The 25,566-nt window shown below is 44.5% G+C and overlaps 1 protein-coding gene across 3 annotated transcripts in view; it reads left to right on the forward strand.

Moving 5' to 3' along the window:
- Positions 1-25,566, forward strand: part of LOC137527601 (rho GTPase-activating protein 4-like) — a 222,363-nt gene that overhangs the window by 113,940 nt on the left and 82,857 nt on the right. For all 3 annotated transcript variants that reach the window (XR_011023188.1, XM_068248223.1, XM_068248224.1), the window contains exon 3: positions 20,360-20,522. Coding sequence is in view for 2 of the 3 variants with exons in the window: in XM_068248223.1 (XP_068104324.1) it covers positions 20,360-20,522 (163 nt within the window). In the remaining variant the exon portion in view is untranslated. The remainder of the gene's footprint in view (positions 1-20,359; positions 20,523-25,566) is intronic.

The following is a 25,566-nucleotide window of genomic DNA, read 5'->3' on the forward strand; positions in this document are numbered from 1 at the left end:
TGGGGTATTGTGAAGAGAAAGTTGAGAGACGCAAGACCCAACACTCTGGATGAGCTTAAGGCCGCTATGGAAGCATCCTGGGCCTCCATAACACCTGAGCAGTGCCACAGGCTGATTCCCTACATGCCACGCCGCATTGAAGCAGTCATTTCTGCAAAAGGATTCCCGACCAAGTATTGAGTGCATAACTGAACATCATTATTTGAAGGTTGACTTTTTTTGTTTTAAAAACACTTTTCTTTTATTGGTCGAATGAAATATGCTAATTTTTTGAGATAGGAAATTTGGGTTTTCATGAGCTGTATGCCAAAATCATCAATATTAAAACAATAAAAGGCTTGAACTACTTCAGTTGTGTGTAATTGAATCTAAAATATATGAAAGTCTAATGTTTATCAGTACATTACAGAAAATAATGAACTTTATCACAATATGCTAATTTTTTGAGAAGATCCTGTATATGTGCAGATTACACAACACTCAGCATTCTAAATTATTTTTTTCAGAGCAGCCTGTGAACTAATGACCTCTCCTCTGGCAGAGAAAAAGAAAACTTTTCACTGACAGTTGAGATAATAAACTTCAGAAGACAGCCCTCTCCACCACTTTGAAAGTCGTAGAGCTTAATGGCTATTTTGCATAGAGATAACTGGAGTTTCTTAACTCTTCCTGTACTGGAAACAATTAGACTGATGTATCTGATCTTAATGTTTTATTTCTTAGCAGTACTACACATACAAATCATTATATCATAATTTTTTTTTCGCTTCAGTGTCTCTTTAAAAACAGAATAGTAAGTGTCGTGCCCAAAGCCCAGGTTCCAAAGAAACAAAATAATGTATATTGTGGTTGGTCTAAACGGGGTGACATTTTTTTCCTGCTGCAATAGTCCCCATACACAGGGGTCTAAAATCGAATGATGCCTCACAAAATAAAGGATTCAATCATTTAAATGTGTGTTTTAGTTTTAATGACACTTGACAAGCTGCTCTACCCATTGTTCGATATTGGTTGAAGGAATCAAAAACATTTGAACATTTTTGGCTGTCGTTATGGTTGTACACTTGTCTGTGTGTGATAAGTATGCTGACACCGTAGGATGAAACATCCCTTGTGCAGGATCATATACAATTCAGAAAACCTTAAAGGACAAATGTAGCAAGAGAGCAATGGAGGCTTTCATATTTATTTCCTTTTAAGCTATACCAGTTTCCTGGCAATCCTGCTGATCTTCTGCCACTAATACTTTTAGCCATAGACCCTGAGCAAGCATGCAGCAGATCAGGTGTTTCTGACATTATGGTCAGATCTGATAAGATTAGCTGCATGCTTGTTTCTGGTGTTATTCTGACACTACTCCAGCCAAATCTCATACACCAGGGCTGCCAGACAACTGGTATTGTTTAAAAGGAAATAAATATGGCAGCCTCCATAAGCCCTCTTGCTACAGTTGTCCTTTTAACCTCCTTAGCGGTTATCCCAAGTCAGGCTCAGGACAGAAATCCACAGCTCAGAGCGGTAATCCCGTGCCTGAGTGAGTTATATGCAGGAGCTGCTGCAGATCTCTCTGCGGTATGTTTTTTTTTTTCTAGTTTTTAGGTTCTAAAAACTTGTGAAAAAATTGCAGGGCTTTTAGACCCTAAATCTGGAAATAATCATAACACCAGAGATGTTAATCCTATTGATTGTTGAGGGTGCGTTGTGCAAGGATAAATTGTCAAAATGGACAAATGTTAAAGTGGATCCGAGATGAAAAACTAACTATAACAAGTAACTCGTCTCTATATATCTTATCTAAAGTTTAGATGGTTTACACAGCAAAACTAGCTGCAAACAGCTTTAATAGAATATGATTATTTATTCCTGTGATACAATGACAGCAGCCATGTTGTTTGTAAACATTACACAGAAGCAGACTTATCTGTATCTTGAGCCATCAGCCTAATCCCCTCTCCTCCTCCCTCCTCCCCTCTGCCTCTGAAATCAATGGCTAGTAACACCTCCCCCTCCTTCTGCCCAGACTGAGCTCCCATGAGCCTTTGCTACTGCCAAGGCTCTCTAAAAACCTGTGGGCGTGGCTTTTTTAGTTTATAGGGAATTAGAGTATTAAAAGAAAAGCAAAAAAGTATTTGGCTTGAGGAATGCCCTGTAAACAATAGCAAAGGAACACAATTATGCAATGTGTAAAAGTTCACCTCGGATCCACTTTAAGTGTACATTTTTGGTGGCTCAGTCGTTCATCTAACAATCTGATCTTTTTATAACACTTATCCAGAGGCATAACGAGTAGGGAGCAGCAGCTGCAAGTGCAGGGGGGCCAAGACGTGTGGAGGGGGCCCCATCTACTAACCTTGCCTCTCTCTGATACTCCAGTTCAGGTGTTTTTATGGCTACTCTTGTTATGGGTGTGAAGATCCTGATGGCCGCACTTGTTTTATGAGCCCTCTAAGATGGGCCCCCATGAGGGTCACCAAGAAGAGGCAAAGGAAGGGTTGTTCATCTACTGTGTATGCCGTCTTAAACTGGCCATAAAAAACAAGAGACTTGTAGATGTGGTCTGACCATCAGAGGAGCAGTGTTTTTACTGGAAAGAGCAGAGAGGGAAAGGAGGTGAGGAGGAGATCTTGACAGATTTTATAACTGTCCATTTGATCATTTTGCCAAAACCTTCATCTGGTGGACTGCTACTGCCTAGGCAGGATTCTCTCTCCTAGGGCTGATCCAGAAGAGTGGCAAAGTTAAAGAGGAACTTCAGCCTAAACAAACATACTGTCATTAAGTTACATTCGTTATGTTAATTAGAATAGATAGGTAATATAATCTCTTACCCACCCTGTTTTAAAAGAACAGGCAAATGTTTGATTTCATGAGGGCAGCCATCTTTTTGGTTTAAAGCAGGTGACAGGGAGCATGAGACACAGTTCCAACTGTCCTGTGACCTGAGCACCTCACCCAGTTGCTAGACAAAGTGAATAACAACATAGGAAATCCCATCATGCTTTGCACAGCATCGGGGGAAAAAAGCCCGGGCAGTTTTCTTTGATGGGTGGGGCTTAGCTAAAAATGCAGCTAAAAATGATGCTTTGGTAAGAAAAACAAAGTTTTGATGCTGTGAAACTGTTAAACACCAAGCCTTTTCAGTGCTGCTGAGTAGATTTTTAGTCCGGAGGTTCACTTTAAGGAATGAAGAGATAAGATAACTCTCTTACTGTGTGGTGGTACGTTTTCTCTTGTTCTCTTATTATCTCCAGCATGATCTAAGTGAATTGAGGCCAATATCTGTATAGCTTGCATCCACAATCCACCTGTGCATGAATGACTACTAACCAACTGACTCACATTGTATCATTTAAGTTGTGTTCAAACTACTGTTTTTGTGTTGTGTCCCTTATAAGTGCACAACACAGCAGGAACATCCTCCAGGCAACCTCGGCAGGTGCTTGGGGCCTAGTGGGTGTCAAGGGGCCCACCAGCCACCTTCTCTGACCTCTCTCCACTTCACCTTACAACAAAGACCAGAAGGGGCCCTAAATCTACCACCTTGTTAAGGGCCCATTACATCTCTGGCGCACGGCAGTGTTTCCACATTGGGCCCATTCACATCTGCACATGTTCTCCATGGTACATCAGATTCAGTCTTAATACCCCAAGCTGAGCTGTGCGCTACCAGACAACGCACACATTACATTCACGTTACAAATGCATGGTGACGAGATACTCTGCGATTCCAGAAGCTGCTCATTTTTTAATCTGTTGTTGCGCATTGCAAGGGATTTGAATGGAACCTGAAATGAGACAATATGGAGGCTGCCATATTTATTTCCTTAAGCAATACCAGTTGCCTGACAGTCCTGCTAATCCTCTGCCTCTAAAACTTTTAGCCATAGACCCTGAACAAGCATGCAGCAGATCAGGCGTTTCTGACAAAAATCTGACAAGATAAGCTGCATGCTTGTTTCAGGTGTGTGATTCAGACACTACTGACCAGAAGGACCAGCTGAACTGCCAGGCAACTGGTATTGTTTATAAGGAAAAAAATATGGCAGCCTCCACTCTTGCTTCAGGTTCCCTTTAATCTTGATCAGGTTTCTGCTGTAATCTGACAGAGAATCTATTGAGCTGCTGTCCTGCCTGTGTTGTACAGTTCAGCTTCTGATCAATAAACTGTCTACAATTGATTGGTGTGAATCAGCAAGATAGTTGGCAGTCAGGCAGTGAGAAGATTACCATCAGATTTGATCAAAGTGATTGCATCTGCTAAAATAAAAAATCAACCTATCTACAGTACTGTTTGCCTGCTATTATGCTGGTCAGACTCTTTCAAATTGATCAGTCATATTTTTAATAGACCAAATGTAGGTGGTTTACTCAAGCAAATATTTAGTGAAGCTTCACTGTGTTCATTTCAAACAACCAATCAGGCTCTGAGAAAGAAAAAAAACAACTAAATAGTTGTTTTTTTACACAAGCCACCGTACATGGTGGCTTGTGTAAACTAATCACAGTGAAATGTCACTAGAATAAAGTAAGGTCTGGGCAGCATGGTGCATGCTTACCACATGCTGTACACATGCTTCAGCCACTTAAAGGGAACCTGAGATGAACGATTAGGGGCAATTTGTGCTTACCTGGGGCTTCTTCCAGCCCCATGAGGATTGTGGACTCTCTCGCCAGCCTCATTTATTTTTGGAAGCACATGATGGCAAAGTGGATAGTTTGAAGATCATGGGGCTGGAAGTTATCACTAAGAATATTAATAAAGGCTTGAGATACAAGAGGCTCTGTGAACGTGAATCCTATTGGATTTTTAAACTAAATTCCCTCACTCCAGCAGGCCTTAATGAGGGGTTAGAAGTAGCCACGTACATATAAGATCAACTACATAAATGTATAGAGACGTCTATAGGGATTTGACCTTTGGGGGGGGGGGGAGGGCGTCTGAGCATGGGCGTGCATCTGTGAGTATGCTCGTGTGCATGTTTCTTCCCTTTTCCTCTTTTTCAAAATACTCCCCCTCATGTTGAGATTAACGTTTGCCATGATAATCATTTGGATAATTTCTGTCTATGAATATTGGGGGAAGATGATAAACACGCCTTCATGTGCTTATGATAAGCTTATGACTGAAGGTTCTATGTATTTATACATTTATTTTGATCATCCATGTATATGTCTATTTGCTGATTTATCTATCCATCAACTACCTATAGACGTATGCTTATGAGTTTTTTATGAAGCCATGTGTATATGTATATGTATTTATTATTTTTTAAGTTTATTGATAGGTTTATATTTGATTGCTATGAATCATCTAGTAATTTGATCCAGGACTTTAGCTGCTATAATGTACAAACATGTGGAGATTTATAAGGTCTTATGGCATTAGATTTATTGTTAATATTATGTATAGGACTGTCCATAGTTTAAATAAGTTGGGAAGATTCATATGAATTTATATTTATATTATTTATAGGTTTTAAATTGAAATTTTATGTGTTATATTAGCCATTCGCCCGATACGGGCAGCGGTGATGGAATTTAGAGATAAATTAACAGCCGCACCGCCCCCACCCGGAAGAGCGAAGCCATTGTATTTGTTTTTGTCCCCGCCGTCACCAGGCAACATGACGTTGAACGTCCGCACGCCCTTTGTAAGGCGCACACGTATTCGCGGCATATCGGACTTCCGTAACCCTTAACACAGGTTGCTAAGCAACCACTCGTACTTTTAATGCGTCCACTGCGCCATTGCGTCATCTGACGAAGGCGTTGAACGCCGAAACGCGTAATGACGCAATAGGCGCAGGCAGCTGCTAAGATTCCGCCGCGTTCCTCCTCCCGCTGGCGCTACCGGAACTCCGGATTCCAATTACTGCTGGCCACAGTATTGAGGCGACCAGAGTTGGTTTTTCCATCTGCAGGAAGCGGTGATGATACACTCTTTGTGAGATATGCGATGTTTTATCTGATTATATTGTAAGTTTATTTTAACCCTTTTACGTATGAAGCTAAATTAAAACAGTTAATGCACTAGAGAGCGCTCTTGTTTCCCCAATCCCTCTGTTCGCCCACGATCGCCTCCATTATCTTCCAAAGTCAGGGCCAGTCGTGGTTTTGCGCCTGTGCAGCCCAACCGTGCGGCTGGGATTGCTCTATGCCTCCGGGGGAGTGCGGGTGGCCGGCCTGCGCAGGCACAGAACACCACAACTGGCCCTGACTTTGGAAGATACCAATTGTGGGCAAACGGAACATCCGTGGAGGACGGTGAGGGAGCCCACAGTCCTCATGGGGCTGGAAGAAGCCTTAGGTAACTATAAATTGCCCCTAATCAATGGCTGGATAGTGCACTGATGATTAAGGGCTCTGTCTCTGACACAGGAGACCTGGGTTTGAACCTCGGCTCTTCCTGTTCAGTAAGCCAGCACCTATTCAGTAGGAGACCTTGGGCGAGACTCTCTAACACAGCTACTGCCTATAGCACATGCCCTAGTGGCTGCAGCTCTGGAGAAAAGCTGGATAAATGTTATTTGTCTTGTGTAAACATTCATCTCTGGTACAGTTCTGGTATAGTTCAATACTCAGCATAGCCGCCACTCAAATTCATATGTAATAACAATAAAGTTCCACACCTCCACCACACACAATCAGAAGCCACTCACCGGATGTGATGGCCACCATTGTGTAAAAGCGGGTTGGGGATATTCCTAGATCACCCACAACTTGACCAATCAGATACAATCCACTTCCTAGTCTACCTTCAATTTCCCTTTCATGGTCAATGTGATGACCTCAAATAAAAACCTCTCATAGGGTAATACTGTAAAACTATTTGATAGTATAAATGAGTATTACACTCACATAAAATGACTTGTAAAACAGCATAGAGTTTTATGTACTGGCTCTCCCCATTCAGGTTGCCTCGCCTGGCATCTCTTCAGGCAGTTTATGGTAGGTTGCCAATGTATTCCCCAGTGTCAAGCTCAATGCAAAGGTGACCTCCGCCCACATTGGGATATCACTTGCCCCCCAACTTGTCCTCTCCCAGCACAAATAAAAAAATGGCTTTAGTAAAGTATCAATCAAAAAGTCAGATACTTACCTATGGTGAGGGAAAGCTCTGGATCCTAAAGAGCCTTCCAGTTCCTCCCTCGGTGTCTTTGTTCCAGCGATATCACCCCGTTCAGATTTGCTGCCTCCAGGAGCCCTCGTGAGGCATCGGGAGCACTCGTGTCCCCAAGCACTCCAGAAGATGGACGGCTCCGTACTGCACATGCGTGAGCATGCACTCGAATGCGTGAGCTAATGCGCGGTATGGAACCACCCATTGTCAAGAGTGCTCGGGAACATGAGTGGTCCTGAAACCTTGCAAGGGCTCACAGAGGTTTATTCGACCAGTTGAGATAATATCTCTAAAGGTAGCCATACACTGGTCGATTTGCCATCAGATTCGACCAACAGATAGATCCCTCTCTGATCGAATCTGATCAGAGAGGGATCGTATGGCTGCCTTTACTGCAAACAGATTGTGAATCAATTTCAGCATGAAACCAGTCACAATCTGTGAAGCTGCCGCCGCCGCCTGCCCGCCAGCTATACATTACCTGATCTTGCCGGCGCGACTCCCCCGGTCTCCGCTGTCTTCTTCTCCGCGCTGGTCTCCAGTCCGGCTGGCTTGCTTCACTGAATTTCCTGTCCAGGGGAAGTTTAAGCAGTAGAGGGCACTCTACTGTTTAAACTTCCTGTCGGGGCAGGAAGTTTAGTGAAGCTGAAGCCCGAGCGGAGAAGAAGACAGCGGAGACCGGGGGAGTCGCGCCGGCCAGATCAGGTAACGTATTGCGTCAAACGCCGCTATCGACACACTCTCAATCCCGCCAGCGATCGAGAAAAATCTTCCGCACGAAAGGATTGACAGGAATCGACGGGAACGATTGATTTCGGACGGAAATCGATCATTCTGTCAGCGTTTGCGTGACAATTTCACAGCAGAATCGATCACAGTGATCGAATCTGCTGTATATCGGCGGGAAAATCGTTAGGTGTATGGGCCCCTTAAGAGAGGGGTGACAGCGTTGGAACCAGAATAGAACCTTCTCTCTCCATAGGTATCTGACTTTCCTTTTCACTTAAGTTTTACTTTTAGGGCTGATTTCCACCTAGCAAAACAGGATACATTTTCCGCAGTCACACACACTTGCTGATTCGTACTGCTCTTGGTTCTCCATTGGATCCTGTTATATCTGTTCCCACAAGATTTTGGTATGATGCAAGCTCCCTGTTGCACACGTCTTTTTTTTTTTTTTTTAGGAAAACTGCATGCGGTTTAGTGCAAATGACGGTATAGCCACTTGCACTGAACCACGAAGTAACAAGAAATGCACCGCTACAATGGTAAGGAAATGCATGTGTTTGTGCTTTTCCGTGCTGTTTTGGTGGGAACAAGCATTAAAGCCAGGTTCTGTTCTTGGCAGGAGAGCAGCCAGTTGGCGCTGTTCACATCATGTGATTACTGTAATTAATCAATCGCAGGAATCACATGTAGGGAGAGAGCAGACACTGTTACTCCTCCTCAGAACTCCGGCAGAATCAAAACAAAACAGGCTGTTGGAAACCCTAATAACAATCAAATGAATAACCTAGTAATACAATAGTGACAATCATATAATACTGTTAAGTGTAATATACCATTAATAATAGCCCATGGTAACTCTCCTTTAAAATAGTTTTTGTCATGTAAAAAATGGGGAAAGAAACATTTAAAAAAGAACTTATTATGAGAAAAAAAGTGCTGGCTGTAACTCATACATGAAATAGACAAGAAAGTGCCACATGACTAAATGGGAAAAAAATAGCCTAATACTGAGAGGTGTGTGTGTTCTGGAGGTGGAAGTGAATGGGTTAATTCAACATTAGCATCCAGTGCCCAGATATTTGTTATTGGGTAATCTCTCTGCTCTACTTTTCCTGAAAGTGAGGCCGGAGTCACACTTTATGGAATCAGACATGGTTTTCCCATATGCACAGGGTCGGCGCTTCTGTAGAGGCAAAGGGGGCAAGGGCCCCAGAGCCTATAGGGGCCCCCAAAGTGTGTGTCCCCTCCCCTCTAGCTATGGTGACCCCACAAATGCCTGCAGGGAATGAGGAAGAGAGGCCCCGTGGGGAGAAGTCCGGAGTGTAGAGCTTGGTGCTGCCTCCTGTGCCCTGCCTGGGTTAGGTAAGACCCCAATGTGTGTTCACTTTGGATTTGTAAGGGAAAGGAGGAGGGGAACAGTAGGGTCCTCAACAATGCTTTTGGGGACATATGATGGACACCTAATGATCTTGTGTGGTGGGATGGACCCTGGGAGTCGGCTCGGAGGCTGGGGGGGGGGCATTGCTAGGGAAGCCCCCCAGTTACTTTTGCCCTGGGGCCCCATTGTAGCTAGAACCAGCCCTGCACATGCAGAATCGCACCAGATGTGATAGCCTATGTTATACAATGGGCTGGATCACTTTTAGTGCGAATATGTAACCTTGTCACTAACTGTTCCTGACTAATCCCTCCCATAATCTTATGTCTAGCATAGTCTAGGGACAGTTTAGGGGCAAAGCCAGACAAAAAAACAGGTAGGAGGTACTAAAGCAGGGCATATACTCCAAACACACAACAAGTGTAGTTACTAAAATATCAAAATATTTTTATTAGTCATCAATATCAAAAATCAAACATACACACATATTGCATAAAAAAAATCATCCGATACCCGTCAACACATCAACAATTCACATCGCATATGCACATCAACATTCATGCCTGGCCATCTAATTATACTAAAGAGATGCATCTCAAACAAATGCTTAGGGACAATTTCCATCCCCAAGCAGGGGCGTAGCAATAGGCCCTGCAGCGCCTGCGCCCGCGGGGGGGCCCGGCTCCCCCCCCTGGGGCCCGCTCGGGGCCGTTTTTTGGGGGCTGGAGGGGTGGCAGCATGAGGGGAAAGCCTTGCCCACAGTCGGCGGGGAGAGGGGAAGTTCCCCCCTCTCCCTCACCTCGGGGCTCTCCCCTCTGCGCTCCCCTCCAGCTAGTAAATGTGTGTGGGCAGCAGGCAGCGGCGGCGGGATACATACCTTCTTCCTTGCGTTCCATCGCCGCCTTCTCGCTCTAGCGGCTGACGTCACTTCCGGAAGCGGAAGTGACGTCAGCCGCTAGAGCGAGAAGGCGGCGATGGAACGCAAGGAAGAAGGTATGTATCCCGCTGCTGCCCGCTGCCCGCTGCCCACACACATTTACTAGCTGGAGGGGGGCGCAGAGGGGAGAGCCCCGAGGTGAGGGAGAGGGGGGAACTTCCCCTCTCCCCGCCGACTGTGGGCAAGGCTTTCCCCTCATGCTGCCACCCCTCCAGCCCCCAAAAAACCGGCCACGAGCGGGCCCCGGGGGGGGGGGGGGGCCCGCTCTGAAATTCTGCAGGGGGATTTTCAGGTGTCTGCTGCCCACATTACGATTTTCAGGTGTCTGCTGCCCACATTACGATTTTCTGGTCACTGCTGCCCACATTATGATTTTCAGGTGTCTGCTGCCCACATTACGATTTTCTGGTCACTGCTGCCCACATTACGATTTTCAGGTGTCTGCTGCCCACATTGCGATTTTCTGGTCACTGCTGCCCACATTACGATTTTCAGGTGTCTGCTGCCCACATTGCGATTTTCTGGTGTCTGCTGCCCACATTACGATTTTCAGGTGCCTGCTGCCCACATTACGATTTTCAGGTGCCTGCTGCCCACATTACGATTTTCAGGTGCCTGCTGCCCACATTACGATTTTCAGGTGTCTGCTGCCCACATTACGATTTTCAGGTGTCTGCTGCCCACATTACGATTTTCTGGTCACTGCTGCCCACATTATGATTTTCAGGTGTCTGCTGCCCACATTACGATTTTCTGGTCACTGCTGCCCACATTACGATTTTCAGGTGTCTGCTGCCCACATTGCGATTTTCTGGTCACTGCTGCCCACATTACGATTTTCAGGTGTCTGCTGCCCACATTGCGATTTTCAGGTGTCTGCTGCCCACATTACGATTTTCTGGTCACTGCTGCCCACATTGCGATTTTCTGGTCACTGCTGCCCACATTGCGATTTTCAGGTGTCTGCTGCCCACATTACGATTTTCTGGTCACTGCTGCCCACATTGCGATTTTCTGGTCACTGCTGCCCACATTACGATTTTCAGGTGTCTGCTGCCCACATTGCGATTTTCAGGTGCCTGCTGCCCACATTACGATTTTCAGGTGTCTGCTGCCCACATTACGATTTTCTGGTGACTGCTGCCCACATTGCGATTTTCTGGTGAACTCTGCCCACATTACGATTTTCTGTCCCACATTACGATATTCTGGTGAACGCTGCCCACATTACGATTGTCTGGTGAATGCTGTCCACGTTACAATTTTCTGGTGACTGCTGCTCACGTTACGATTTTCTGGTGAACTCTGCCCACATTATGATTTTCTGGTGAACTCTGCCCACATTATGATTTTCTGGTGAATGCTGCCCACATTACGATTGTCTGGTGAATGCTGTCCACGTTACAATTTTCTGGTGACTGGTGCCCACATTACGATTTTCTGGTGAACTCTACCCACATTATGATTTTCTAAAGGCCCACATTACGATTTTCTGGTGAACTCTGCCCACATTACGATTTTCTAAAGGCCCACATTACGATTTTCTGGTGAACACTGCCCACATTACGATTGTCTGGTGAATGCTGCCCACGTTACTATTTTCTGGTGACTGGTGCCCACATTACGATTTTCTGGTGAACTCTGCCCACATTATGATTTTCTAAAGGCCCACATTACGATTTTCTGGTGAACTCTGCCCACATTACGATTTTCTGGCCCACATTACGATTGTCTGGTAAAATGCTGCCCACTTTACAATTAATTTACAGTGAAACGCTGCCCCATTACGATTATTTGGCACCTATGGGGGGGGGCCCTATCCAAATATTCGCAGGGGGGCCCAGTGATTTCTAGTTACGCCCCTGTCCCCAAGACAGTTCCGCGTTCTATACAAATGATATGCAGTAGATTGTATGCACAGTTCCCGATATTGTATGGAGGTCAGTCGCATTTGACTATACTCCAATCTTAGTAGAAAAAAGTCAATTGGTACAAGGCAATATCCAGCAAAGCATAGCAGCCATAAAGAGCAAGCATAGGATGGAAAAGCAAGCTAGGTATTGCAGTTCTCCTTTAAGTGAAAGGCCATATCCAGTACTGTCCAGTGACAGAGACTCCTGAGCAGCAAGTCTAGGGCATACAGTCCGACTTGATAAGTCCTGCAGATCCCTTTTATAAGGAGCAGTAGCAGCAAAGCACAGAACAGAGTTCATAAATGAATAAGCAGAAGCGACAGACACTGTATGCAGAATGGTATAAGCAGTGGATGAGTATAAGCATGTTCCTGATAAGCAATGAGGCAGTGCATACAGTACCAACTTTGTGGTGTCCCGTCAGCTCCAGTTAGCATGTTGATTGCTCCATATGACTTGCCTCCATGATCTGCAAGGGAGTCTGTGCACTTTAGGGAGTGCATAAAAAGTAGGGGTGATCGGATCCACAACCTTCAAAAATGTCCCCACAAAGTATCTGACGTCTTGCTCAATGGCGTCATCTATAATGGCAAAAAGTTCCTTTTTGGCATAGTGTGGCTCTTGAGGGGGAAACCCTCATGTAGCAATCCCGCACCCTGAGGATGTCAAGACACATATCCCTGTAGGCTAGAGTGGTCATGACCACCACATTTCCACCTTTGTCGGCGGGCTTAATAGTCCACCGATTTTGTGCCGACAATTCAGTAAGAGTACATAACTCTTCATCACTTAGATTGCTGTGCCGCACAACCTTCCTGTCTATATCCCTCAGATCCTTCTCCACTACTGATATAAATGTCTTTAAGTTCGGACAAAGCGTGAACGGGGGGAATCTCTTGGATCTATGAAATAGACCAATATCTTGTAATTGGGGGTGATAACCACAGGGTGGGGGAGGGCTTAACCACTGCTCCTCACCTCCCATATCCCCCTCATCCTGTAATTCAAATAAATTGTGCAGTGCCACTACAACAACAACAACAAATAACATTTGTAAAGCGCTTTTCTCCCATGGGACTCAAAGCGCATAAGCATGGCTCCGACCATTGTGGTACAGAGGAAGAATTTTATAAGTCTGGAAATGCCAGGCTAAACAGGTGGCTTTTCAGTCTGCATTTGAATAGCTCCAGGGATGGTGCTGTCTTTACTGGGTGTGGCAGGGAGTTCCAAAGAGTAGGGGCAGCATGACAGAAGGCTCTATCTCCAGATTTTTTGAGGTGCACTCTGGGAGTGACCAAGTTTATAGAACTTGCTGATCTGAGGTTGTGAGAGGTGCGGTGCAGCTTCAGCAGGTCCTTCATGTATCCAGGGCCCAGATTGTGCAGGGATTTGAATGTCAGCAGTCCAATCTTGAAGAGTATTCTCCATTCTACTGGTAGCCAGTGCAGTGAGCGAAGGATCGGTGTAATGTGACAGTGGCGAGGCTGGTTTGTTAGCAATCTGGCAGCAGCATTCTGCACTAATTGCAGGCGACGCAGGTCCTTTTTGGGGAGGCCAGCATAAAGGGCATTGCAGTAGTCCAGCCGTGATGTGAGGAAGGCGTGGACTAGGGTTGGAAGATCCTCTGGGGGAATCAATGTTTGATCTTTGCAATGTTCTTCAGATGAAAGAAGGAAGATTTAACTACAGATGAAATTTGGTTTCTGAAACTCAATTCCCCATCGATTAGTACTCCAAGGCTGCGCACAAGGTTGGAGCTGTTTATGTCTGAATTCCCAATCCTGATTGGTGTTGCTTTAGGATAGAGCTGTTTTGATGGCGAGTGCTGGCTTTGGACAAACAGGACCTCAGTTTTGTCAGCATTCAGTTTCAACTAGTTATCATTCATCCATGCCTGTAGCTCAGCTAAGCAAGAGTTTATTTTTGGGGTAGGGTCTTTTCCACCAGGTTTGAAGGACAGGTATAGCTGTGTGTCATCGGCGTAGCAGTGGTACGTCAGGCCATGATGTAGGATAAGTGTACCGAGTGGCAACATGTAGATTGCAAACAGCAGAGGGGATAGGATTGATCCTTGTGGCACTCTGAATTGTAGAGGTGCAGGTTTGGACATTATAGGACCTAGGGATACTCTCTGTGTTCTGTCAGTCAGGAATGATCTGAACCACTGGAGGACTGATCCACTGATGCCACAGTACTCCTGCAGTCTGTTAAGCAGGATTTCATGGTCAACTGTTTCAAAAGCCGCTGAGAGATCCAACAGGATTAGAATGGAGCATTCCCCTCTGTCCCTTGCCATGAGCAGGTCGTTGTAGACTTGGATGAGGGCTGTTTCACAGCTGTGGAGTTTCTTAAAGCCAGATTGTAGAGGGTCCAGGATGTTGTTTATTGACAGCCTGGTTTCAAGTTGCCGATAGATAGCCTTTTCAATAACTTTACCTAAGAAGGGGAGGTCTGAGACAGGTCTGTAGCTGCTCATAGGATCTGGATCCATGGAAGGTTTTTTAAGAAGGGGCTTGATTCCTTCTTTTAGAGAGGTAGGAAACCTCCCTGCTTGCAGAGAGCAATTTACTATTTTGTGAAATGCTGGACCAAGTAGGTCAGGGCATTTCAGCATATGTTTAGTTGGTCCAGGGTCCAGGTCGCAGGTTGTCTGGCGGAGGCGACGGAGGATGTCTGAGATCTCTTCCTCACTAATACTTTTGAAGTCAGTCCAGGGTGTTAGGTTGTTTTTGCCACTATTTCCAGGAGTTGAATAAGTTGTAGGTGCTGTGGACTGAATGAGACATCGAATAGAGGATACTTTGTCAGCAAAGTAGCAAGCAAATTTTTCGCATAGCTCCTTTGAGGGAGTTATAGTAGGTTTTAGCAGGGCTGTGGAGTCGGTCCAAAAATCCACCGACTCCGACTCCTCAGTTTAGGATTCCTCCGACTCCGACTCCTCTAATTTGCATATTACAATTTTGTTGATTAAAGGTATGTAACATGAAATTCGTCTCTTAACTGCCAACGCTTAGGAATTTTACAAGACAACTGAAATGAGAAGGATATGGAGACTGCCATATTTATTCCCTTTAGTCATAGACTAAAACTAGTCCTTGGTAAGAGTACTTGTAAAAGGTACAGGCCGGAACAAAGAACATCTATCAGGCCCTAGGCAATGTAAGTGTGGGTACATGTAAGAATGATGTGCAGGTGCTCTGCAGGGGAATGAGGAGATTCTTCCTCTGTTACACATTCTTCATGCACAATCTGAACAAGGTTTATGGGTGACAGACAACACCTCTGTGTTCAATGTGCACAGCATTCCCTGCAGCTCTGTGGGGAGTGCATATGTAGAGTATAGTACTACTGTGTAACAAAGTAAACCTGAGACAGATGAAATTAAAGTTTTATACAGACCTGGGGCTTTCTCCAGCCGCCTTCAGGATAATCAGTCCCTCGTTGTCCTCCTCCACCACCTGGATCTTCTGCTATGAGTCCAGGTACTTGAGCCAGTCGGGCGTAGTGCGCATGCACACACTCCGCCGCCAGGAGCATACTACACCTGTGCAGCACTATTACGCAGGTGCAGAATGTTCCTGGCTGTGGGAGCGGCATGCGGCCGGACAGCGCTGACTGGCTGAATTACCAGGACTCATAGCAGAAGATCCAGGTGGTGGAGGACAGCGAGGGACTGATTAGCCTGAAGGGGGCTGGAGGAAGCCCCAGGTATGTATAAAACTTTACTTTTCATCCGTCTCAGGTACCCTTTAATTTGTAGTCACCAAACCAAATTTTAACATATCAAATTATTTGATTTCATCAGCAAAGGGAGTGCATACATTTGCATAAATCAGCATCAGTGCAGAATTATTTCCATCTCATTGACCATCTCTATTAGTGACACAGCTACACATCAGGCTTTATTCTTACAGCATAGATGTTATTTAGTATATATAAGAGATTCCTGTGTACACATCATCTATACAGTCACAATCAGATATGTATATCTGACCTTAAAAATACGGGGACTGCTTGATTGAAGCAGCACAAGTAACTAATTTTGATTGGTTTATTTCATTTTTGTGGACTAAGCACAGCTATTACTGTATATATACTGTATATATACATTATTTTTAATGACTATTATCTGAGAAATAGAACATTTTATCATATTTTCTATTTTAATTACAGTTACAAATTCATTAGGAGTCGGAGTCGGTGCATTTTTTCCCGACTCCGACTCCAGGCACCCAAAATTGCCCGACTCCGACTCCACGACTCCGACTCAGACTCCACAGCCCTGGGTTTTAGACAGGATGGGTTACATAGTCTATCAACTGTGTGAAATAGTTGGGCTGGCCTGTTGGCGGCCTTTGCGATCTCCTGTGATAGGTAGGAGGATTTTTTCTTGGTGATCGCATCTTGGTAGCTTTCCAGGTCAGAGACAAGGGTGTGTTTATCTTTTGAATTCTGAGATTTTCGCCACTTCCTTTCTAGTCTGCGCGCTTCTTTCTTTAGGTCCTTTAGTGAGCTGTCAAACCACCGTGCATGGTGAAGTGGTGTAGACCGTTTAATGCGAACTGGAGCAAGCGCGTCATAGGCAGGTGACACTGCATGGTTGTACATCAGGACCATGGAGTCTGGGTCTGCGCAATAATTGGTTAATGCGTCGAAGTTGAGGGTATTCTGAACGTGCTGGGGTGAGACATCTTTCAGAGAACGGTATTTTACGAGTTCTTTCCCTCTGTGTTTTATCGCTGGTGCTGTCAGAGAGAAGTGGATGGTGTGGTGGTCTGACCATACCACTGGGTTTATATCCATGTGTGATATTAAAAGTCCGGAATGAAATATTAGATCCAGGGTGTGCCCTTTCTTGTGGGTGGGGAGGTTGACAGCCTGAGAGAAACCCATCAATGTCCGACCATTCACGAGCGACTGCATTGGAGGTAGCCTTCTTTTTGGACTCCTGTCTTAGTGATTGCAAAAGCCAGTTAACTGATCTGTATGTAATTGGTTATGTGAGAGGAAAACGGATTGCTCAGAGGAAACCCACGTAGACACAGGGAAAATATAAAAACTCAAACCTGTTCCAACCAGTGACCCAACACTGCAAGGTGAGCGCTTTCCATGACAGCACAATGCTGCCCATGTCATCGTCTTTAGGCCCCTCCTATATGGTTGTTGGTCATACGTAGCAATATTTTATGATTTGAAGAAAACTCTCAAAAGATGGAATGGAGATATATACAAGATTTCTCATGTGCCTCTACCCTCCCCTGGGTCTGTGGATGGGAATCTGGATGGATCCCCTGGTGGGGCAATCAGGCAACCTGATTAGGCAGCTCTTGGAATCCACTGTATAAAAAATATAGAAAAAGAAGAGCGCTCTAAGACCAATATGTGCAATAAATAATTGCCCTGTCCCGGACAGTTCTCACCTGAATTAAAATGGCTGTCAGTGAGATACAGCCTGTATGCGCCTGTGTCCCTTTAAAAGCCAGGGACCAGGCTCTAGGGATGTCCACACTGTGAGTGCCTTTTTGAGGTGCAGCCAGTATAGATGTCCGGATGGCATCCTCGCGTCCTAGATGGTGGATGGCCGATAACAGCACTTGCTCCACAGCAGGACTGCCATCTCCCCAGCCAGGGCAGCAACACGAGAGCGGAGTCTGCGTGACAAGGTGCCGCCGCCCGCTGAGTGCAGGAAAACAGCGTTGGGCGGTTGCTGGGCAACCTCCTCTGGAACTCTCTCCTTAAAGCAGTAGGATCAGCCATACTATGCCAGGGAAAAAAAACACATATATAAGTAGATAAATACATGATCTACTTACATAATTCATGTATTATACTGTCCACGTTTTGATTTCAGTGAATGTTATATAGTAAATGACAAGAATTCTGTTAGTGGTGGGGGCCATGTCTTTTGCCCACAGTTAAGGCTAACTCGTGATGTCTTTTCTGCCCTTTACTTTTTTTCTTGTCTCCTCCAATCGCTGAGTCACCTCAGCCTTGCTTGTAAACACAAGTGATTAGGGGATTATGTTTCAGATAAGCAGCAGACAGGGAAATAAAGGGAAGAGGAGGAATACATTATAGATAAAAAAGAATCCCCAGCATGCAATTCTTTGGCACGACTACTAAAGGGCCAGTGCTCCTTAAGTATGTGATAACTCCAAATCATAACAGCAGAAAATGTTTTGAAAGTTTTAAATGCAGGATTAGCATCTTTATCACTTAATACACTCAGACCAGTTGCTGTTGAAATTTGATTTTTATGGTGTCGATACCGCTTTAAATCAGTTCATTGGATAATGTTCAAACACAGTCTAAAAACTCCCTTTTTCAAACAAGTGTATAATCTGACCTGGCTCATTTTAACTGTTTATTACCTCTGCTTCCAACTAAACCTTGCATAAGGCATGTAGTTTCATCTCATATACCACTCATCCGACACCTCCTCTGGAACTCTATCAGTAAATACGTTTCAACACTCTCTATTATAGCTCCTGTGTCCGCCCCTTAACCCATTAAACTACTCAAATGGTCAGGGCCTTCTCTCCTTTCATATACAGTGGAACCTCGGTTTGCGAGCATAATTCATTCCAGAAACATGCTTGTAATCCAAAGCACTCTTACATCAAAGCAACTTTCCCCATAAGGGTTAATGGAAACTCAGGAAGATTTGTTCCACAATCCAAAAACATTTATAGAAAAATAGTTAATACACAGTACTGTATAAAGTACAAATGTAGACAAGACTTTCACTATTACTGACAGAATAACTGCTATCTGTTGGCTCGCCCCAAACATTTGTTTTGTGTGGCTTTAGCAAGGAACTTATCCAATGACAGTTGCTTTTTCCTTTTTTTGAGGGTTTCATGAAAATGTGAGATTTTACATTCCCTACACTCAGAGTAAGAACAATCCTGCTGTGCCAAAGGGAGAAGAACCATCGGCTCGGTTATGATGATGTGTTGTGCTTGTATATCAAGACAGAGCTTGTACAGTATATCACATTGAAATTTCATAGAAATGTTTGCATGTATTGCAAAGCGCTCTTAAATTAAGTTAATCTCAATACAAGGTTTTAATGTATTGATATTGCAGTATTTGATTACCAACTCTTCCATGTGTGTTTATTTCAAGATAGTCTATAAGTTTTGATATTTTTGATTTGTAAGAAATGTACTGTATATTCTGGCATATAAGACTACTTTTTAACCCTTGAAAATCTTCTGAAAAGTCAGGGGTTGTCTTATACGCTGGGTGTCATTGATGTCAGGTGATACGCTCTAGCCTGTTACCACCTCTCAGATCTCACTGCTGAGGAATGCAGGCGCACATGTGCAAGATCTGAGAGGCAGAGAAGGAGGTAAATAGGATACAAGGGTGGGCTAGAAGGGTGAAAGAGGAGTGTTTAATGGGCACAGCGCGATCTATTCTTCTATACCGCTCTGATACACAGGGAGACCAGGAGAGCTGATCAGTCCGCTTAGGGAGAGTTGACCAATCCAACCAGTCAATTGCCTGTATACTGTTATAAACTGGGTATCACATACAGTATAGCACCAGTATACGATGTTTTTTTAATTTTTATTTGGTGTGCATTGGAAGAGGGGTATTCTTATATGGAGAGTATATCCCAAAGTCTATATTTTAAATAGAAAAATGGGGGGGGGGTCATCTTATACGCTGGGAAATATGGTATTTGTACAGCACCACAGACGATGGTGCTACTATGTAAATCAATAATAATAGTGCATGTACAGTACAAACGTATAATGAGTACTGGCTACATTGCTAAATAAGCTTAATGCTCCTTTGTACTGTAGTAGATCTGTTTAGAGCAGTGTTTCTCAACATTTTATTGGTATGTACCCCTTCTAAAACCCTGTACTCACCAAGTACCCCCGTAGCTTAGAAAACATTATCACAAGTACTCCTTGACAAATATATATTTAATCATAATACTTGATAATTGGTTCTAAACCATTTCCAAGCATTTACTATTGCTTTTAATTAGCTAAAACACTAATTTGGTGATGTTTAAATAAGATTTATCATTTTCTAAAACTCTAAATTTGGTTTTCTTGATTAAGTATATCAAGCCCGAGTACCCCCTGAAACCATCAGAAGTACCCCCTGGGGTACGCGTACCACACGTTGAGAACCTAGGGTTTAGAGGACTCTGCATGCTGCACTAACTTTGTATTTAAAGGGCAACAGATTTTGGTGCCACTAAACATAGTTGCTTATGTATGATAGCTTGTTTTTTATTAACCCAACTCCTGCTTCTTCAGGAAAGAACAACACCTCTTGTCTCCTGTGAACTGCTGGTACATGCTTCTAAACCATACACGTCAGGAAAGCCGAGACTATGCAGCCCTCAGCGATGTTTACACCACCCACCTCATCCCCCGCCTTGCACATATTGGAGAGGACCTCGCCCGCCTCACCAAGAAGGTTAGAACTTGGCTTCTAGCTTCAGTGGACAACCTTTCCTTTCTTCTCAACTAACCAGCTCTCTGTATTTATATCCATGTCAAATTACTGTGGTCATTTCCCCTTGTCTGTCATCCCATAACTTCCCTCTCTTCATATTTGGAAGGACTGGCATGACTTTTAAGTCTATGCAGGACCAGGGTTTTCAGAATCTATGGGGGAATGTGGAAATGTGTTGCTTTAAGTTAATCTGCTCTATTAAAAGACAACTATTCGAGTTAACTAAAATTATAAATGCTACATATATTTCCAGTAATTATTAACAAATAGCAATATAACATCTTTTTTCATCTTTTCATTTCTTGTGTGAAGAAAATATGACATTTACAGAGAACAGTTTTTACTGTGGGCATTACTGTGAAGGACTGTGTCCAGAACATTCAGCATACAGTAACAGTCTTCATCACTGACTTTAAAGAGAACCCGAGGTGTGTTTAAAGAATGTTATCTGCATACAGAGGCTGGATCTGCCTAGACAGCCCAGCCTCTGTTGCTATCCCAACCCCCCCTAAGGTCCCCCTGCACTCTGCAATCCCTCATAAATCACAGCCGTGCTGTGAGGCTGTGTTTACATCTGTAGTGTCAGTCTCAGCTGCTCCCCCGCCTCCTGCAGAGCTCCGGTCCCTGCCCCCATCCCTTCCCTCCAATCAGCAGGGAGGGAAGGGATGCAGGCGGGGACCGGAGTTCTGCAGGAGGCGGGAAGAGCAGCAGACTGACACTATACAGATAAACACAGCCAGCTCTGACAAGCTGTTTGTCAGCAGCGTGGCTGTGATTTATGAGGGATTGCAGAGTGCAGGGGGACCTTAGGGGGGGTTGGGATAGCAACAGAGGCTGGGCTGTATGGGCAGATCCAGCCTCTGTATGCAGATAATATTCTTCAAACCCACCTCGGGTTCTCTTTAATACTGTCACTGGAATCTCTTCAGAATGTTAGAAAACAGAAATATAGCTTCAAATAGTGTAAATAACTCATCAGCTGCAGCTCTGTGTGTTTCTGTCTCTGTCTCTGTCTCTCTCTCTCTCTCTCTCTCTCTCTCTCTCTCTCATGCAGTGTAAACAGAGTTTACAGCCAGGAAGAGTTAATTTTGAATAGGGGGTGGGGAAGCATCCAAGTAAGGAAAAGTACAGGTCCTTCTTTTTAGATCCTTCTCTGTATCTAATAAATCCCTCAGCTGTTCTCACATGATCTGTCAGAAAGCAGTGTCTCACATGATCTGTCAGAAAGCAGGGCAGACACAAACAGTAAATCATTCCTCTGTGAATAGTAACAGTGAAAGTGAAACCTATCTACATGGTACAGCTCTGCTACCCTTCTTTCCCCAACACTGACACACGTTGTTACAGAAGTTTATAAACAAAGCATTTTTTTCACCTAGACTTTGATGAGAGACCTCTGAAAAGCTTTCTATTGTTGCTGACTAAAAGCTCTATACGTAAGTGGGATTTACAGAAGGACAGTTGTTCTTTAATGAGAAAAGGGCAATTTCTTCAGTTCAGTTCTATAAATTGCAAAGATTAATGGCAAATCCTATTTAAGCTTGCTTTGGGCAGTTGCAGACTGGTCGATAATGGCCCAGTATGGCAATTGATTGATCTCTTTCCAGTTGTAAATTAATCTTCAGTACTGATCAATTCTACTGCCTTGTTTACTTGATCTCCATTAAATTACCCCTGAAATCTAGGTGAGAATTGATTGAACCACTAATGTTGTACCACTCAATGCAGCATAACACTGTGCAGCTGCTGTCCGCCTGTCACATCTTCCCCTGCCCACGTGATGGAGATTTTCCAATTTCTCCATCGCTCTTTAGCACAGTAAATTGCCCAAAAGTAATAGGAAGCCTATTGGTTAGCCATGTTAAAGCCATGTTAAATGTTGGTTTATTTAAAGTGATGGTTTTGTAAAAGATGCGCAAGTAAAACACAGTTATATCACAGGTTCCCTTACAGAGAATATGTCCAAATTCTCTTTCAGTGACTGTATTAGTCCAGGTGTGTTAAAATAAGCTCCTGCTTTGTGCAGCAGATTACCTATACCATGAGGTTACTAATATTTTTTATTTCTATTACGCCAACATCTTCTGTAATGCTGTGCATTGTAGAAAACAAACCGTGGGGAGTAGTAAGGAGAACAGAGGCGCCAAAAGAATAAAATGTATTAAAAGGTTTAAAATTCCTCGGGAGGCAGTGGTGGACTCATCTCCCCAAAGTAGACATAATACTGTCAATTTTAATAGAAACAAGTTTATTTATATACTCCAATAAACAGTGCAACGCGTTTCGCAGGTATATTCCCGCTTCTTCAGGCAATAACAAATAGGAGTACACACAGTACAGTCTCAAGGTCACGATAAGCGCCTCTCGCAGAGAGTATATTCATTTATATACCCATTATTGTACATACTACACTATATTGGGCTCTCGGTGTTCCCTTCTTTTTTCCTGGGGAGTAGTGTTGGATTCCAAATTTGGGTTTGTTATTCGGAAACCTCGAATTATGCCGCACACCACACGTACGTTAACTAGTGGAGGGGTTCACGAGGTTGTAACAGATTCTGTTTAGGTTGCTTCAAAAGTAAATTGACACTTTACACTACTCACGCCATTCTATTAACTTTCCTGGCGGTAACCCCGAACGTAGTTCGGGGTAAGCCGCGCAGGAGGTTTTCTCAGGCCCTACTGGGCCGATTTACTTAATTTTTTTTTTGCTGGACGCAGCTAGCACTTTGCTAGCTGCGTCAGCACACCGATCGCCGCTGTCCCGCGCTCGATCTCCGCTATCTGTCGCGGCGCGTGCCCCCCCCCCCCAGACCCCGTGCGCTGCCTGGCCAATCAGTGCCAGGCAGCGCCGAGGGGTGGATCGGGACTCCCAATGACGTCACGACGGGATTTCCTGATCGAAGTGGGCGGGGGGATGCCGCTGAGCAGCGGCTATCATGTAGCGAGCCCTGGGCTCGCTACATGATTTAAAAAAAAAAACTGCTGCGCTGCCTCCTGGCGGAATTTTTTATACCGCCAGGAGGGTTAACCCCTACTTGGCCCGCTCATAGAACATGGTGGGCTGCTCATCAGGGAACCCAATTACATGTCAGTAAAATGGCACACTGAACATTTGGGGTGATAAAAGTTGAATATTTGTATATAGCCATATAAATAAAGGCTAATAGTGCAGGCATAGAAATATAAAGTCACACAGTACTCTGGGTTACTTCTATTTAGCACTGGAAGCCAAGGATCTCTGCATATTGCTGGGTTTGCCATCATCCTTTGTGGTGATGGAGGGAATATCATGGTAAGGCACAGTGAAGCATCACAGCTTAGTAAATCAGGGTTAATGTGTGTATAATGTGCACACAGTATAAATTCCTGTCGGCTGAAAAAATCACAGTACCGACACGCTGCTCAGCTGTCTTCCTGTTCTTTTCCTTGTAAAGGGTTGGGGAGATAAGCGGGAGACCTCACTGCAACAGTTTCATTGGAAGTAAAGTGAAAGAAGAGCCTACACTCCTCTTCAAATAAGGCAGTAAACTTTATTCTAACACCCTATTCTTGAATACATGACGTCTTGGCGCCAGGCAGTTCGGCGCAGGGGGAGCCGAATGATGGCTCTCCCTGCTGCCGCTAAACCCTTTGGCGGCGTTAAACATTATTCCCCCCTCTGAGTTGTTGCAACTCGGAGGGAGATGTAATTCGGGGTCTGGCAGCTGCCAGATCCCGAATTACTGATACGCGAGGCTCGCAGCATAGCATTGCTGCTATGACGTTGCCCAGCTCTGGCGAAATACCCTGATTTGCCATTCTTTCCCTGTATTGTTTAATTCCCCTAACTCAGTGTTCCCCAACCCTGTCTTCAAGGCCCACCAACAGTGCATGTTTTGTGGAAACCCACAGAGGTAGGTAATCAGCTCTGCTGAGACACTAATTACCTCACCTGTGCATGTTTGTGGTTTTCTGCAAAACAGGTGCTTGTTGGTGAGTCTTGAGGACAGGGTTGGGGAACTATGCCCTAACTGATTTATTGTCTTTGATGAGGGGGAATTAGGCAGGCTAAACTCTCTAAATACAGTACATACAGGTTGCATTTCTCTCTGTTTTCCTTCTGTCCTGAACAAGAGTTCAGGTCCACTTTTTATTCACTTGACAGTGGGAATATCAAGCACTTGATTATGGAATCTCTTTAAAAATAGGTGTGGCCTTGGACAGATATTGGCCTCAATTCACTAAGATTATCTCCTGTCTTTAATAACTCTTCTAGAGTTGTTACCATGGTGATAACAAACAAACAAACAAACACAGAACATTTATATCGCGCTTTTCTCCTGGCGGACTCAAAGCGCCAGAGCTGCAGCCACTAGGACGCGCTCTATAGGCAGTAGCAATGTTAGGGAGACTTGCCTAAGGTCTCCTACTGAATAGCTGCTGGCTTACTGAACAGGCAGAGCCGAGATTCGAACCCTGGTCTCCCATGTCAGAGGCAGAGCCCTTAACCATTACACTATCCAGCTGTAGTATTCAGGAAACATTTTACCTCAGGCAAACCTAAAGTTAACTCTCCAATCCTTAAAATAACTCCAGAGTTAAAGACAGGCTGTTAATTAACTGCATGTGAAAATAACTACAGAGGAGGTAAATTAACTACAGAGGAGGTAAATTAACTACAGAGGAGGTAACTTAACCACCCTGGCGTTCTATTAAGATCGCCAGGGTGGCTGCGGGAGGGTTTTTTTAAAATAAAAAAAAAACTATTTCATGCAGCCAACTGAAAGTTGGCTGCATGAAAGCCCACTAGAGGGCGCTCCGGAGGCGTTCTTCTGATCGCCTCCGGCGGCCAAAAGTAACACGGAAGGCCGCAATGAGCGGCCTTCCGTGTTTTGCTTACTTCATCGCCATGGCCACGAGCGGAGTGACGTCATGGATGTCAGCCGACGTCCTGACGTCAGCCGCCTCCGATCCAGCCCTTAGCGCTGGCCGGAACTATTTGTTCCGGCTGCGCAGGGCTCAG

Source organism: Hyperolius riggenbachi, chromosome 8 (assembly GCF_040937935.1).
Source record: "Hyperolius riggenbachi isolate aHypRig1 chromosome 8, aHypRig1.pri, whole genome shotgun sequence".
NCBI classification, from domain to species: domain Eukaryota; kingdom Metazoa; phylum Chordata; class Amphibia; order Anura; family Hyperoliidae; genus Hyperolius; species Hyperolius riggenbachi.